The sequence below is a fragment of the Pezoporus wallicus genome, unplaced genomic scaffold (assembly GCF_028554395.1).
Source record: "Pezoporus wallicus isolate ANWC-B61680 ecotype Strahan unplaced genomic scaffold, APGP_CSIRO_Pwel_v1 contig_2871, whole genome shotgun sequence".
Taxonomy (NCBI): Eukaryota; Metazoa; Chordata; class Aves; order Psittaciformes; family Psittacidae; genus Pezoporus; species Pezoporus wallicus.
In genome coordinates, this window is record NW_026640775.1 from 4,131,329 (window position 1) to 4,147,369 (window position 16,041).

Sequence of the window (16,041 nt, forward strand, 5' to 3'; positions counted from 1 at the left end):
GCAGCGTAAATATTTATGGAAGAGGCAGGGGAGTATTAATGTCATTGAGCAAGTCATGGGAGAAGCTTCCTCTGCAAGGTGTGACTCTCGATACGTGCATTCAGTAAAGCAGTTTCAAACTGGAACAAATATGAAGAAAGGTGCTGAGGTGATGCAGGAAGAGATAGTTTATTTTGGGAGGAGACTGACAGGCTTGAGAAGGCTCTTTGGCCTTGTAAATATGTCAGGACGTAAATGCCAGAAAGTTGTTTCAGCTAAAGCATACTCCTGGCACTAGAATAAAGGGATATAAACTGGCCAGAAGTGTGCTGTCAAAATAGCATAAACTAGATCTGGGCGTGAGGACTGAGGTCAGAAAGGGAGGTGGGATGGCCTTGTCTGTGATGATGGGGAGCTGGCAGCCAGGTCAGGTATGAGCCTGGTGTTGGGCTCCTTGGGGTGGGCAGCAGCAACAGGGTTTGCCTAAGGGAATTTTCCTAGCCAAGAGAACTTTAGTAAGTTTTCTGAGCCCTGGGATGGCCAGTGGTGGTTATAAACCGGAATTAGAAATGGCCTGCAGAAAGGGCCGTGTAATAGTGTTCCTGCAGGAATGACAGGGCAAGCGTCTGGGTAGTTTCAGAAGGAGTCAGAATGTTTTGTGGGGTTATTAATGACAAGATTACCACTGATGTCTGGGGACTGGACTTGTTCACCTAGGAAACTCATTTCAGGGTTATTCCTGGTCATTCTTTTCCTGATCTTTACAAAAGTCTATTGATGAAATGTCTTGGGTATTATAGTGTGTCATCTCAATCCATCCACTTGAAACTGAGATGAAATACTGAGTTTTTAAGACAAGTCTTATAAGCAATACTTACCAGGGTAGCAGACTTTTTATCCCTAAGGTAATTTTCTATGGCATCATTATCTGGGGCAAAGACTGTGTATGTGTTTGCAGCTTCTATTTCATTTGCCAGGTTGTATTGCTGTTGTGGAACACATAAACAAAAATCAGAATGGCCACTGATAGTCTGATACCAGTCCAAATGCAAACAAAGCAGAGAACTACTTCCATTCTTAAAACAATGTGAGAGCTTACAATAATATAGCCTCTGAAAATGGAGTAATCGGGCATTTGCTCCAGGCGGGCCAGCAGCCTCGGCATGACAGTGCTGCGGAGGGGGGTCAGAACCTGAAAAGGGAGCAGATATCCCGTGTCAGTGCTTGTATATGTGCTATGGCTGAACCTGCAACTACCAGACCCAGGCCAAAATGCTGTTTTGTGTAAATACTTCTTTTCCAAGAGCTGATAGTTATTTTCTACTGTTTGTGGTGCAGAGGAACAAATCCTCCCTCTGCAGCCATATACCTTATCAATAACATGTATGATTCCATTTGTGGATGCGATGTCACCAGCCACGATGTGAGCACCCTCAAGGGTGAGGTTCTGAAAGAAAAAGAGGAAAGAGAGGGTTTGCTTTCTCATTGCAGTGGTGGCATTTTCCCATTGATTCCCACACATTCCCAGAAGCTTGCCTGGGACTCCACCTTGGCTTCACTTGCCTCAGGCCACACTCAGGGAACCATGTGCATGGGAGGTGACTTTGGGACTCTGTTCTGTTCCTGGTGTTCAGACCAGCAAAACCATGGGACTGCTTGCACTGGGGTGGTTATGGGGTGGGTGTGCTCACTCCCACCCCACAGCAGGGTGAAGCCCTGTGCCAATTCATGCCCTCCCATTTCTGTGCAGCTTTGAAAGACCCCATTCATGATTTTTCCCTCTGGGCATGGAGGTGGGAGGAAGTTTTCCCTTCCTTAACGGGGGTGAAGTGCTTAAATGTGCCATATGTATTTCCGGAAAATCCTCCTCAGAACGTGGAGTACTAATGTGCTGAGGGGGAAGGACTGTCAGTTCTTTTATTTATCATTAAAAATACCTTCAGGTGATTTGGGACTATCAAGTTGTGGATACGGGCAAAGTATCATTGCTTTCTCCTACCTTCCCAGTTCCCTAAAATAAGTTATTTGGTTTACTTGGTGCCCTTTATCTTAAATTAGTCCACATGGGCTGCTCCAGGAGGGACCATGCTTCTTCCTGGGTACAAGACTGTCCAGTGTTTGCAGCAGCTACTGGGACATTAAGAATAACTAATACTGGGGACAAATTGCAGCTAGGTAAAGTGGTGGAGAAAATCATGTTTCTCCCAGAGGGCCCAACGTAATTGATCTATTCCTTTAATTTTATGTCATGGTCTTTTTTTAAATACACCTACAATGTCTGTGTGGTTTTGTATTACAAGGAAGTTGGTGGCAGTGATGGTCAGAGTTTGTTGTATGATACCACAGTGGTTTGCAGGTCATCTCACCCCATTTTCTTTAGACAAGTGTAGGAAGTTGCTCTGTAGAGATGTTGGCAGCATCTCAGAGGATGATAAATTCTGGAAATCAGCAAAGCTGTAAGCTTCTGTCAATACATGATACCTGAAGGAAATTAAATGAATGTGAAAGTGTTGTGTTTTCTGTCTTTTCCCAATAAATATGCTTAGTGTGCCTGAAACTGTGGTCTAAAGCAGGAATTATTTGTACAATACCCAGTTCAGCTATGTTCTGATTTTAGCTTGGAATTTAAAAATTTCTGACATAACACAGATAATACCTTTGTTTCCAGTGGAGTTGCTACAGAGATTTATACCACTCTAACTAGAGGAGGAATCCTATGACCCTCCCTTAAAATTATAATAGCTGTCTTGCTCTAGTGGCTTCAAAACAAAGGCTTATTTGCCATAGAAAGTGATTCATCATAACCCCCCAAACCATTAACATACTTCAGTAGAGCTGGGATGTTACTCTTTGACATCCAAAAGGCTTTCTCGTCTTCATCCATGTTTTCAATTGCTTGCAGAGAAGGCACGAGGACGGTTAGGTTTGAGGTGCTGGACAGCACCGAGTTTATCTCAGCCTCCTGCATGGAAGTGAACAGGGTAAAATAATTCATCCTAAGGATGATCTATAAATAGCATCTGGTGATTTTTTAGCAAGGTGGAGTATGTGACGAGCTTTGTGACCAGCCTGGAGAGGAAAAACTATTAAACTGAGCAATGACTTGAACAAAACTACTTAGAGGTGTACAAAATGGTAAATGAGTGTCTATTTTTTACAGACCGGATTGCCAGCATTTAAAGGGCAGAAGCAATGTTTAGGTCAGAATTGTTTTTTTTGTGGTGAAACACTTAGGTTTCCTCCTACAAAAGTTACTTTGACTCATGGATTCTATTTTATGCACTTAAATGTTAAAAGTAAATCATGGTAATAAACATGAGTGGTTGCTGATAACTACTGAGAATCTGCTTTTACAGAGCACTCTGTGCTATTTAATAGATAGAAGGATTATGAACTGTGAAATAAGAAACCCACATGACACAGTGTTCCCATTTGATATAAGACTACTTAACATGTCTGGGATTTTTGAAGATGTCCAAAGGATATCTGTGCCCACTAGCTTGCTAGCTGTGACAGCTCTAATTTTAGGTGGGGGATGTGGGCTCTTTATTGTGCATGGACTGATTCATCTTCCATATGTTTGTATCTGCCTTAAGGATGGGGAGAGCCTCCACTGGAGATTTTTCCAGTGTGTGGATTTTTTTTTGTGGGGAGACCTAAGGCTTAAGGAGACCTAAAGATCTGAATGCTGAAGATGTGATTCTCTTTACTTTTCACAGGCTCCACAACTTTTGAAACTGCCAAACTTGAGGGAGCAACATGAGCTTAAGTTCTACCTTTCTGCAGCTGGTATGCTGCCTGGAAGATGGCTTGTTTTGCGTGGTCCTTCACTACTGGGTTTTAAGTCAAGAAGAGAACCAGCTCCCTTAAATAGCTGGGGATTTTGTCTCTGTTAAGATCATCCATCTTTCTAGTCATCATCACTGTCACCTTCCGAATATTTAAATGTAGAAATAGAAACAGACTCCCTCTTCTCATCCTTCCTGACCAGCAAGAAATATATTTGGTTATGAAAAGTGATAAACATCACATTCCTGCTCAAGTATGAAGTTAAGAACCCCACAGATGGATATATCTCCCTATTTTGCTCATGTTTGTAGCTACCATTATTTAAGGAATACTGTTTCTTTGAAGTGTAGCAGAGATTTCCACATCTCTGTTTCAACAGGTTATACAGAATCTGTGGCCTGATTTCCTCCTCACACCACTTCATTATCTAAAGAGCACATTAGCAGGTGAACAACCCTTCCTATTGTGCTCATTCCTTTAACTTCATTAGTTTCTCTTTACAGTATACAGTGCTGCAGTCAGCCCAGAGGCAGGCAGATAACTGATTTAAATTAGCCACATTGGCCTTTCTTTTAAGCAGCTCCCTGAGGTCCCTGTTGCAACTGTGGATTCCTAAGCTATTTAATTTTGAAAAGCATGAAAACGGCTAATATGCTGTGCCTTCTGTTTTTGATGCTATTCATTAGCATATCACTGTTCTTTTCTGTTTGCCACTATTTCCTCTATACTTCTTATACTTAGGTTTTAAGCTTTTTGTAGGGGAAACTGGTTTTGAACTCTATTCATACAATGTCAGCCACACTAGGGTAAGGACCTCTAATATTCCTGCTGCCCTAGTAAAAATAGTATGTGAAAACATAAATAAAGAGTGAAAATCAATATATCTAGAATGTTTTTTTTTTTTAAATCTAAATTGGTATTTCTTCCCTAATCTGCAGCCAGACAAGCTAATCTCTTCCTTCATTTCCTGCACCTCAGTCAACCCCACACAGACTGAGCTTTCTCCTCCTTGGTTGCTGTGAGAGCAGCACACTGATGAGCCATACAGCTGCATTTTCCTGCCATGGGGCACAGTGAAAATGGGGAAGGTAAGGTATTGCCTTCTCTCTCTACTAGTATTTTTATTGCATGAGAGAGTTTGGAAGCAGCCACTTAGGGGCATATTCAGGCTCTGCTTGTACCCTGCCGCTTGTCATCTGGACTAGAGTATATTTATGTACAGAGCTAGTCCTGGCTTGTGTAGCCCCCTGCTCCAGAAAGTGGGCTTGTAACTAGATCTTCTGCTTGTGGGACTTCCTTACTTGCCTGAATTTGGGATAAGAATTTGGTTTTCGGGCAGAAATAGGGAACCAGGTGATCAGCCCTGCCATGGCTGGTGGGAGAGGCCTTCCGATGCCTCTCCAGAGCTTGGGCCTCTGCTCTGTGATAGGAATAGTGCAATGAGATTCCCATCTCTATAGCCTACAGGGCTTATGTATTTATGCAAACTTGAACATACTAAAAAAATCAACCACAAAGTGTACTTACATTAACCCATTGGTTAAATGAAGCTGCTTCTGACAGAGTGGATAACTCCTGATTAGAAAGAGAAAGAGAGCAATGAGTATGTAAGGTATAATTAGCTGTACCAAAGTACTCTAGCTGTAGCTTGTGGTGTAATCCGCTGTGTCTGGCCTGGCTGATGTGACATAGAGGAGGAGGTTTTCAGCATGTATGAAATGGGAGGGCATTCATGTTTTTCTAGTACTGATACTTTCTGGCAGTGGGAGTGGTGAGTTACCTGCTCTTCTGAAAATAGGCCATCTATTGCTTAGGTGTATTAAGCTTACCTGATCTTGGTACCTGATACGCACTGACCCCAGGCTAAGTGTTAATTTTCTGGGAATCTAAAACTTTTCTTAACTTCATGCAAAAATAACTGAAAGGTGTGTTGTTGGTATATGTACAGCATTTTACATATCATTCTGCAAGTAGAGAGCCTTTATTCTGCCACTGTACTCAGAACAGTGAGTGAGATAAATGATGGTATGAGCAGGGATGGCAGGTAGCGCTTAGAGCCATGTAATGTTATTGCCAGTGGCTGAGACAGCTGACACTTCCATTTTTCCTGTGCTGTTAAATGCATATTGATTTCACCATTTTACTTGTTTTGGTTTTATTTGCCTGCTGGTCAGTATGATTTGTTTGAGCGTGATAAATTGATGTTTTCACTGAGACAGACCTCAGGGCAGAACTTCACAAGAGCTGCGTGCTCCCTGGGAGGTGAGTGCTTAGCACATCTGCAGGTTAGGCCTCTGGGGCTGCAATTTTTCAATTTGTCTTAAGAAGGAAATATGCTCAGATCCCTTAGGCCCCTTTCCAAGCTGTGTTTTTAAACACAACAGGTCATTTATGTATCAGACAAGTGCCTCCAGCTAGAACACTGTTTGCAGGTAGCACTGGTGGACATCATATTTTTCTGTTTATAATGGCTTTGCGATCTCTCTGGTTATGATCCAGTGTGAGAAGACGCTCATCTTACTTACATCGGCAGCATTTCCATAGCAGATTCTGCCATCTCCTTCGTAGCCCTTTGGGCACACACACTTCCAGCCATGAGAGGACTCAAACTGGCAAGATGCCTTCGAACCAGAAAGAAAGAAAATTCAGGAGACCACTAAGAGCAAGGATGGCCTCTAAAGCCCCTTCTGAAACCCATTCGTATACAAACATGAACTTAACATGATGCATGGACATCCTTACCCTCCCATAGGACAAACTCCACCAGCTTTGGGCACTAACTCCCTCCTCACATGCCCACCATACCCTAAATCTGTAGGAATCTAAACTCTTCCTCAACCCTTTCTTACTTCCTCTGTACATAAACTGAGCCCTGTTCCTTCACCCAACTGTACCAGATTTGTCTTATGCTCTTCATTGCTCTTCCTTTAGCTCTGTTCCTGTGTTCTGCCTGAGGCTGCTGTGGCTCTTGCAGGCACTACAGAGCACAGCAGAGCCTGCAGGTCGGTTGAACCCATGCAGTTGCAGATAAAGTTTATAGATGCCTGTGTAGAGATGACTTGGCTAAGCATCCCAACAGGCTAATGCATCCAAATTGAAATTGCTCGTGGAGAAGCAGCATGCATTTATTCCAGGCTTGAGAGAGTACATTTAGGATTGGGGGCAGCCCTTGTAGTCTCTCCTCAGCACATGTGGTTCATGTAGCAGTTTTGATGCTTGCAGCACTGCTTGGAAAGCTTTGTTCTAACTCAGAAATTGCAGGCTTGAAATAGCAAGGAAAATCTATGGTGTGTGCAGGAGGCAAGGTGTGATATGTATCTGAACACTTTGTTCAGGGAATGGTTAATAACTCACCAAACGATGGCATTTTCCATTTTGTTCGAGGCATGAGTTTATGGGTGTGCACTCCACTCCATTCCCCCGAAATCCATCCTTACACTTGCAGTCATTCTGTTGTTTTAATAAAACACTGCAGTTCATTAAAGTGACTAAAATAGGGTGCATATTCTAGACATGGTGAATTAGTCTATCTGTCTTTCTGTGTAGTTCCAATACTTCAGTGAAATGACACTGATTCATATATCCAGAAGACCTTTATACCTGACATCTACTAGCGTGCTTACTAAAAGGTATTTGCTGCCAGAACACCACCACAGAGTGGGGAGGGTGCACTGGGATAGGAACTGAAGGAGACTGCCTTGTGTAGAGAGTGCTGTATGGGAATAACCTTGTGGCTGTGCGGGAGAGGAGAATTTGGGGAAGAAAACCGGGTGAGAAGCACAGGCAGAGCAAAATGGGTGAGAACTAGTGCCTAACAAATGTGAGAGGACATACCTGACCCGGTCCAATGTATATGCAGGTGGCATTTTTGTGGCACCCTGACACTGTGGGCAGCAGGCAGTTGTTGATGGCTGAGCAGTCCCTTCCGTCACCTGTCCATCCTGCCTGGCAAACACACGTGTGCTCTCCTGGGCCAGTCTGAATGCATTCAGCCTGGGGGGATGCAGAAGCATCTGTTCAGGACAGGTAGGTGGCATCTGGCTTTAGGTGTAAGGCTTGTCTGAGCAATAGTGATGCCACTATCTGGGGAAAGAGCTTGAAACTGCAGTGAAAACTGACTCTTCCTTCTGCAAGTTTCTGGCCAAACCTTCCTTTCTATGGTGCCAGGCTCTATGGGAAAAGTAGGTACTTACATTGATATTGCAGCCACCTGGGTTTAAAGCAGCACAAGGATCAACTTTGGTGCAGCTCATACCATCTCCCGCATAGCCAGGTTTGCAAACACAGCTGTAGAGAATGAAGTGAGGCATTAAACATGATAGGACAGCTGTAAAGTGAAGCAATTGTTTTCCACTGTAACATGTTATTTATAGGCGGCTTAAACTGGTAACCTTGGATTCACGATGCATATATTATATGGTTTGTTTTTTTTTTTTCCCCACAGAATATTGGCTTGCTTAATTAAGACAAATCAGGGATGCATTCTCCGTGTATGAGATGGGAAATGAAATTAGTTTTGCCATGATGTGGTATTTGCAAAGGTGAGCTAGTAGCTCTGAATTAATTATGAGCTGGGATTGCTCTTTCTTTCAGTGACACAGAAGATAGCTCTTTCCCTGAAATGCATACAAGAAAATGAGCCACCCCATTTCCCCCGGTTGTCCTCCCAGGTTAATCTGTACTGGAGGGAATTTCTTAAGCACTCAAATTACACAGCATCTCCCATCCCGCCTTCTATGGTAATTGTTGTGGTTTTAGCTCATTATGAATACACTGCAGCAAGAGGCAAACTTGGTGTGTGTGAAAGTGAGCATGAGGTGAGCAGCAGGCATCTGTAACAGTAAGAAAGTTTTGTGACGCATCCTGTCAGGATTGGAGAGCCTATGCTGTGGCATGCAAACCAGCTGAGCTGATCTGAGTGAACTGTCCATCCCCAGACTGCTTGAGAACTTAATTGTTTTTCAGCAAAGCCCAGGCTCCTGATTCACTAAAGAAATGGTTAGAAATAAGAGTTTCCTGAGAGAGCCTTTGTAGATATTGGTAGGAAGGCAGCCTTCTGAACAAGGGTTAGATCTGTATGAGTGTATCAGTGTTAAATACAAGGTGCGGGGTAGGGCATTGAGAACTCTTGATTACTCTCTTGCAACTCAAGGCTGATGTGGTGCATGTTTATGCTTTTTTGCTGCATAGCAGCATTTCAGTGGCTGATGTCTGTGTACTGCTACACAGTGCTGTTTTGATCAAGCAAATGGGAAAGAGCCGCAGCATAGTTAATTAGATGCAAGTTACTGACTTACCTCATTGCACCATCGCTAAGCTGACAGTCTGCATGTGCATGACAGAGCTGTAGAGAGGGATCGCAGGGAACAATCTGCTTATCACAGAGTTTCCCCATGTATCCACTTCTGCATGATCCAGGAAGACAGATCCCATCGCTGTCTATTCGGTTATTGCACTTCCCATAAATGCAGAGGCATTCTAGCAGAGATAAATTATAATGTGCAATTCCATAATTGTAAAAGGCATCTATTCTTACATAGCACTTACGAATCAGGTCCTCCTTTTTTTCCTAGTGTCTAAACTTTTGTATTTCTAAAGTCTTACTTTGTTGGGGAACTTATTATTTGTTTATCATGTCCGTGTCTTTTCAGGTGTGCTTTATGGGTAACTATTTAAAATCTGTTATATCTTTATAGTGCACTTATCTATCAATGAATTTCAAAGTACTTCAGAGAAGTAGGGGAGAAATACTGTGTCCTAGGCTATTAAGGCTGAAATTGTTTCATTGCACAACTTTTGGTGTACTTTCAGAGATATGGGAAGCCTTTTAATGCTGAGTCCACAATGCTACAAATTGCATAGTGCTGAGCTGGTATACGGAGCAGCAGCACAGACCTATAATCATTTTGATGGGGATGGACTGATTAGTGCTGCTGGGAGGCACAGCAATGTGCCCAAAGGACTTGGTAGGTAAGCCTTCTGCAATCCCAAGAAGTGCTAGTGGTGATTAGTTAAGTCAACAGGTACTGCTTTGGTGGGACTGCAGCTTAGGCAATACCACCTTTTCTTATGGAACTTGTTTCTCAGTTTTTGTTCATGTACCTGTGAACTTTTGAGTGAGCTGGGCTTCATGAATGACATAGCAAAAAGAGACTAAACCCAATTTTGTAGATGGGGATTATATCTTATATTTGCTGGTTTATATTCTGTAGACTCTCAAACATAGTATGGTTTGACATAGCAGGTGTAAATCTGTCAGTATATAGAAGATATATATACTGCTAGAACTATAAGTTTTGAAGATCATAAATCATTCAGTAAAGATGATTATTAAGCGTCCCTAAACACAATCTGTTTATAGTTTTAGTTGTTCTTAGATTACATATATTTGTCATTGCAGGCAGAATTTGCTCTATTGTGGGCAGTACTAGATGGGAATGGAATAGCAAAGATCTTCTTTTCCATTACTTATGTGAGGGAGACCGAAATGAAAAGAGCAATAAATTAGTATACAGCAAGCTATGACCTCTGCAGAAAGTCCAATTAAGTCAGTGAGAAGATTTTCACTGACTGCAGGCTTATGATGTATCCCTTTGAAATAAGAAATGGAAGTACCCCAGAGACATCTTGCTCATCTGACATAGAGAACGTTTAGCGAGGAGTTAACTCCTACCTCAATGTTACTAGGATCAAAAAGAAACAGTTATGCTGAGGAAGTATGGCTGTACTTACCTTTATCACACTGAGGACCATATTTGCCAGGGTCTGAGCAAAACTGACACTGAAAGCCTTGAAATGCCTCAGCACAAATGCAGGTCCCATTTCCATCCAGGCCGTCCATGCACTGTGATAGTGGAAAAGAGGTGATTTCTATGTATAAACTGAAATGAATTTTTATCCTTCCCCCAGAGAAGAGACTATGTGCCTCTCCATATTATTGACTGTGACAGACTAGCAGGAAGAGCCTCAGCTTTAAAGAAAAAGGTATTTCAAAGCAAAAGCTTTCCTTATGCTTGTACTTTGTTGCTGTGTATTCTACATTCCTTTGCAATTTTAAAGTGAGAATAGCAAGCTGTGTCATTACTGTGTGCTGTGCAGAGTAGAAGTGTAAGAGTGGATCACCAGCCCTGACCTTGCCTGTGTGCTGTGTGTTGGAACTACAGAAGCCTGCAGTTCAGACATCTGAGAGGAGACCAATTAGTTTTCCCTCCCCCATATAACTGAACCTGAAATTCACAGCTATCACTGGACATAAATGGAGGGAGCCTAACGTATTTATTGTGCAGAAGCACTTTAGGGACTTCTGGGACACAGCTTATCCTTCCCTCCATGGGAGTTCAGGGTGCTGCCAGATGCTCTGCTCACCTGACCATTTCCTGAGCAGGGTTTGGAAAACCCTCCTGGGCACGGACTGCAGTCAGGGCCGAAGAAGCCTTTGCAACATTTTGGTTCCTGTGAAATGAAGTAAATATCGTCTTTTTTAGTGCCTTAGTGAGGAGGCAGTGTACGAAAGACAACTCTTCATCATGTTTTGTCTCTGGCAAATGCCTGTAGGGGTAGCTGGCTCTTAAAAGGCTTGTGTGGAGCCAGAGCCACCCCTGCAATGGCCTTGTTAAAACCAGGAGGGGTGCTGGGAGCCTAAGAAGGGGATACAAGACCACCATATCCTTCCCTTGTTCTTGTCAGACTCATCAGTGTTAGAAATCCCTGTCCTCTTGCCACTTACAAATGTGCCTGTGTGCATCTGCTCATATTGTGTGCACTCTCATATTTGGCAGGGGGAGGGAGTACAGTGCAATTCAGAGGCAGGCAGTCTCCTTTACATCTGAGATCAGGAACTAGAAGATATGTTTTACCCCAGGGAGATGCTGTGAAAGCCAGACATGCTGCTTTGATCTTCCCCCTTCCTCTCTGCACCAGTGTGGCGTTTCTCCGCTACACAGACCTAAATGTTTTTCTCTGCTGCATCTTCTGTTTTATTCATGAATTTGCTTCTTGATCCATTTGTTTATCAAGAGCACAGAAAGCGTATTAGGAAAAAAAACCCCTCATTTACATGTGCGATTCTTTTCTCCCAAGTAACAAATGACAGGACAAGAGGAGATGGCCTCAAGCTGTGCCAGGGGAGGTTTAGACTGGATACTAGGAAAAAATCCTTCACCGAGAGGGTGATCAGGCATTGGAACAGGCTGCCCAGGGCAGTGGTGGAATCACCATCCCTGGAAGTGTCCACAAGCATGCAAATGCCCTCAGTGACATGGTTTAGTGGTGGACTTGGCAGTCCTGGGCTAATGGTTGGATTTGATTGTCTTAAAGGTCTTTTCCAACCTAAGTGATTCTATGATTCAAGGGAAAGGAGTAAGCAAAAAGCTCTCAAAGCTTATGGATTTGTTAGACTTCTCTGCTTGTTACTTAATGGTAGTTCTGAAATGCAGAATCTGTTTAGGAGCCCCAGGATCTGGAAAAGTGTAAGTACTTCTCATGGGCTAATGACTTCTGCAAGGACTAGGTTTGCCAGGCAGAGCAAGTGGAGCGTGGTTCTTAGGAGCGTTTCCTATTCATTGTTACCCCATACTGTGTGAAGTCCTGGGACAGGAGTGGCTGTGACCAGGAGGGATCAAGCTGTCCTGTTCTTTGTGGGTAAAGCTGTATGGAGCAATGATAACACCTGGGCTTGGAACCTTATGTTGAAGTCCTGCATTACAGAGTGTTGTTAATAGCATATGGCAACTAAAAATCTCTCTGGAATGTGCCTGGTATTTTGCTCTATGTTTTACAGTCAGTCCTCCCAGCCCCCTGTAGAAGGAAGGGTATGGAAACTGTATGGACATTTCCATACCTCTCTCAAGTCCAAAAAGGAGAGTTCACAATTCAAAAGACAGTATTTTGGAAAACTTTTATGTACATTTCACCTTAAGGAAACATAACTCTGTACCTTTATTGTTACATTGCAGGCTCTAGTGCAGCCAGTTTTTTGAAAGGTTGGGCCTTCAATAATGCATCTTCTTTTTGAGAAAGGCTGAAACATGCATGAAGTGGAAGCATTAGTATTTCTAGGCAATGTAAAGTTCTGTGATATAGCCTTACTATCCCAACGTAATTTAAGTGAAGAACAGTAAGTACTTTGCTATAGAGTTGCATTTAAAAATGTTTTAAATTATGTATTTTTCATTAATATGAACTTTCTTTTCATTTTTACTGAATAAATAGCATATAGGTTATTACTGAATACGGCATACAGGACTAACTACCAATGAGTTTTTATAACATGGGGAATAAAATTCCTGTGATAGCTAGACTCGAGTTTTGTGTGTGGAGAAACATGCAGCCAGATTTGCATCTCTTAGATGCAAAGCAGATGGGAGGGTTTCTATTCTTTCTGAAGCTGATTCTGTTGACAGTTACTTCTGGGAGGATGCTTAATCAAAAGGAAATTTTTAACAGATGTGAGGTCTATTTTAAGTCTATTCCTCCTCTATTTTTAATTTGCTAACTCTCAAAGTGTAATCATAGCAATTCTCATTCCTCGCCTCCCTCTTCTGACAATGCCTGTCTGAAATAGATTTTACTTAACCTGGGAAGAGTCAGAGCTTCTATGAAGTCTACAAGGGATCTTGCAACGGTAAAAATATAATGCTGAAATCACCTGATGATTCAATTATTGCCTAAAAGAGGCTAAAGTAGTGTCTACATTTGTATTTTTATGTGGCCTCTTGTATTCATATCTGGTTCGTTTTCTCATTGTATTGGGAGAGCAGTAATCAACATATGGGACCCCTTCCCTCTAAGCATTTTGCACAACTGGGGAATCTGTCACTTACAATGGGCTTTGAATCCTGAGGACACGGAGCCATTGCTTGTGATAAACAACTTGTACAGAGGCCCTAGATGGAAACAATAAGGTTAGTCATTTGAGATGGCGTTAAACCAGGTGCATACTTATGGAAGATATACTCTGTACATTGTAAGTACATGTGTTCTATGGCTTTTAACTCTTAGAGCATGGATAAGGAACCAAACAGCAGCACCAGGGCTGTATCTGCTGGTTCTGATTTTTCTGGAGTGGTTGTTCTTTTCTACCTTCCCCCTTTTATCTTCATCTGTCCTTCCCGTCCTCCCTTATTTTAAACAATTGGAAGCTTCCTAAAGAGAAGATAAACATGGGCATGAATGCACTGGTGTCCTTTGCTCAATCGCATATATTAGCTAACATTGTCTGAAGGTCTAGTGCAGTTTGGACGCTTAACTTCTATGAGTATTTTTTATTTCATCCTAGGAAGACCACAAATTAATGGTCCCATATATACACAGCGTGAACAGAAATTTGTGTATAGGCAGGCAGTGAAGAGAAAAATATTCTTTGCTTCCATGTTGTAGATCCTGTACTCCATTGTGATCCAGTGGTATATAGCTATTTTTATGTCTTCACCTTTTGGTTGCCTTTCTCCACTAGCTAATTTATCACCATGTGGTAGTGACAGTAGCAATTATGGCACCAAGGATGTATAAACTCCAGCGGCAGTTTTAAAGATGAGTTCTCTGACAAGATCAACATGCAATAACTTCAGAGATTCTCATCTTTTCAGAGGGTGAATATGGAGTTTGTCAAAGCTGTGTTGCTCGTGACTGCTAATGTCTTGTGTTTCAACCAAGTTAGAATAAATCCTAGAGCTGGCATTCCATGCATTACCTCACTGTGTTTCATAGTCATTCGACAAGTGACCACGAACACTAATTATGGCATTTTACACACAGATTAAACACTGGAAATGTAGGGAAAAAAAAATCAGGTATTGGTTTGGGTTTAATAGTTCTTCATGGTGTACAGCGCTTAAAGGAATAAAGGGTCAGACTTACAAAAGCATTTGGGTGTCAAATAGCTGAGGTTTGTGGTTCAGATATATTTTGTCGAATACACTTGGGCATTGAAAAGCTCTTTGATAAGCTGTGGAGTCATGGCAGAAGCTGTCTCAGGCTCTTACCTTTCTTTGTGTTTCTGAAAATCCCTGCAAGTGCCTCCTTGCTGCTTTAGAACTTAAAAAATCTGTTTGCTGTGGAAAATGTTTCTTTCTGTTGGCATCACTCTCCTGATGCTCAATGCAACTTGGTGTCATCTACTCACTCCCTTTCTCTGCCTGGGATGGTTTCAGCCACTGACATGTACCAGCTCCCTTGTTTTCCTGAGGATGGGGGTCCTGTCTGTCCCCTCAGCCTTGCACAGAGGGGAACAGAAAAAAGCATCTGCACTTCCACACAAGGTCAGATCTGCCTGTTTTCAGCAGTAGGTTAAAACACTGTCTTTGCACTGAAGTAACTGAAGCATAGACATATATTCCTGTACATCAGGTCTGCCGTGGGAGCGATGACCTCTGGGAAGAGGTGGAGCAGACAGCTGGGAACAGCTACTACTGGTTCATTGCTCAGAACACCTCTTGTCAGAGGTCATCAAAACTGGTGACAGTCCACACCTCAGGCAGGTACTGCAGACCTGGTGTCCCTGTGTTCTTTGTGACATTGTGGATAAGCACTGCTGTCATGCAGTTCGGCTCAGGTGCAGCTTTCAGGGTTTGGGTATGGCTACATGGCTACATATGCATTAGCATTATGGTTTTGTCTTTTAGGATGTAAAGTTCCTGTAGGTGTGTATACCTGCTTGTTCCTACAAAGTTTGTCTCTTTTAACTGCTACTACAAGTATTATTTATAAGGTGGTATTATTCCAGTTTTCCGAGAGTGGAGAAGATGCATGGTGAAAGGTAAGAACAGCAAAGTCATTGCTCCTTTCTGGTATTCTCCTTGGTAGCAGTGCTCTGCTTAAAGCCTTGGATATTAAACTATATTTTAAACTATGCACGAAGCTTTCAAAGGTGACAAACCCACCTAATTCAATTTGGGGAGTAATTTTTGTGATAGATGCGGTTAGTTTCATCTTTAAATCATTTCTCTGTGTTGCTTTAGGAGTGATTGATGTCAGACATAGACTGTAGGTAGGGTTTTGGTAAGGAATGCAGATTACTAAAGTGTTCTGGGTCTTGATTGGTTTTTGTATTGGAGATGGCTGTTCATCACTCTGCCTGGTTTATGATTGCATTGCACATATGGCATTCTGTAGTTACTGCCAGAGGTAATAGTTCTTTACTGTGCCAGCTCTTGTGTTTTCTTCATTGCATTATGATACTGTCCAGCTCTGTTGCGAACCTCTTTCAAGGCTGTGGTTCTGGACTGTTGTAAGTTAAGATAGTAAATATTTTGCATCACTGTACCAGAACTGTTA

At 42.4% G+C, this 16,041-nt stretch overlaps 1 protein-coding gene across 2 annotated transcripts in view; it reads right to left on the reverse strand.

The window, feature by feature from the left end:
• The window catches only part of STAB2 (stabilin 2), an 82,326-nt gene that overhangs the window by 36,893 nt on the left and 29,392 nt on the right, over positions 1-16,041 (reverse strand). For both annotated transcript variants that reach the window (XM_057420490.1, XM_057420489.1), the window contains exons 19-33: positions 13,590-13,652; positions 12,704-12,787; positions 11,134-11,220; positions 10,501-10,612; positions 9,066-9,246; positions 7,962-8,055; positions 7,603-7,761; positions 7,123-7,218; positions 6,294-6,389; positions 5,296-5,343; positions 2,805-2,941; positions 2,346-2,460; positions 1,349-1,426; positions 1,079-1,171; positions 858-965 (exon numbers count right to left, since the gene is read on the reverse strand). In XM_057420490.1, the coding sequence (XP_057276473.1) occupies positions 858-965; positions 1,079-1,171; positions 1,349-1,426; positions 2,346-2,460; positions 2,805-2,941; positions 5,296-5,343; positions 6,294-6,389; positions 7,123-7,218; positions 7,603-7,761; positions 7,962-8,055; positions 9,066-9,246; positions 10,501-10,612; positions 11,134-11,220; positions 12,704-12,787; positions 13,590-13,652 (1,551 nt within the window). The remainder of the gene's footprint in view (positions 1-857; positions 966-1,078; positions 1,172-1,348; positions 1,427-2,345; positions 2,461-2,804; positions 2,942-5,295; positions 5,344-6,293; positions 6,390-7,122; positions 7,219-7,602; positions 7,762-7,961; positions 8,056-9,065; positions 9,247-10,500; positions 10,613-11,133; positions 11,221-12,703; positions 12,788-13,589; positions 13,653-16,041) is intronic.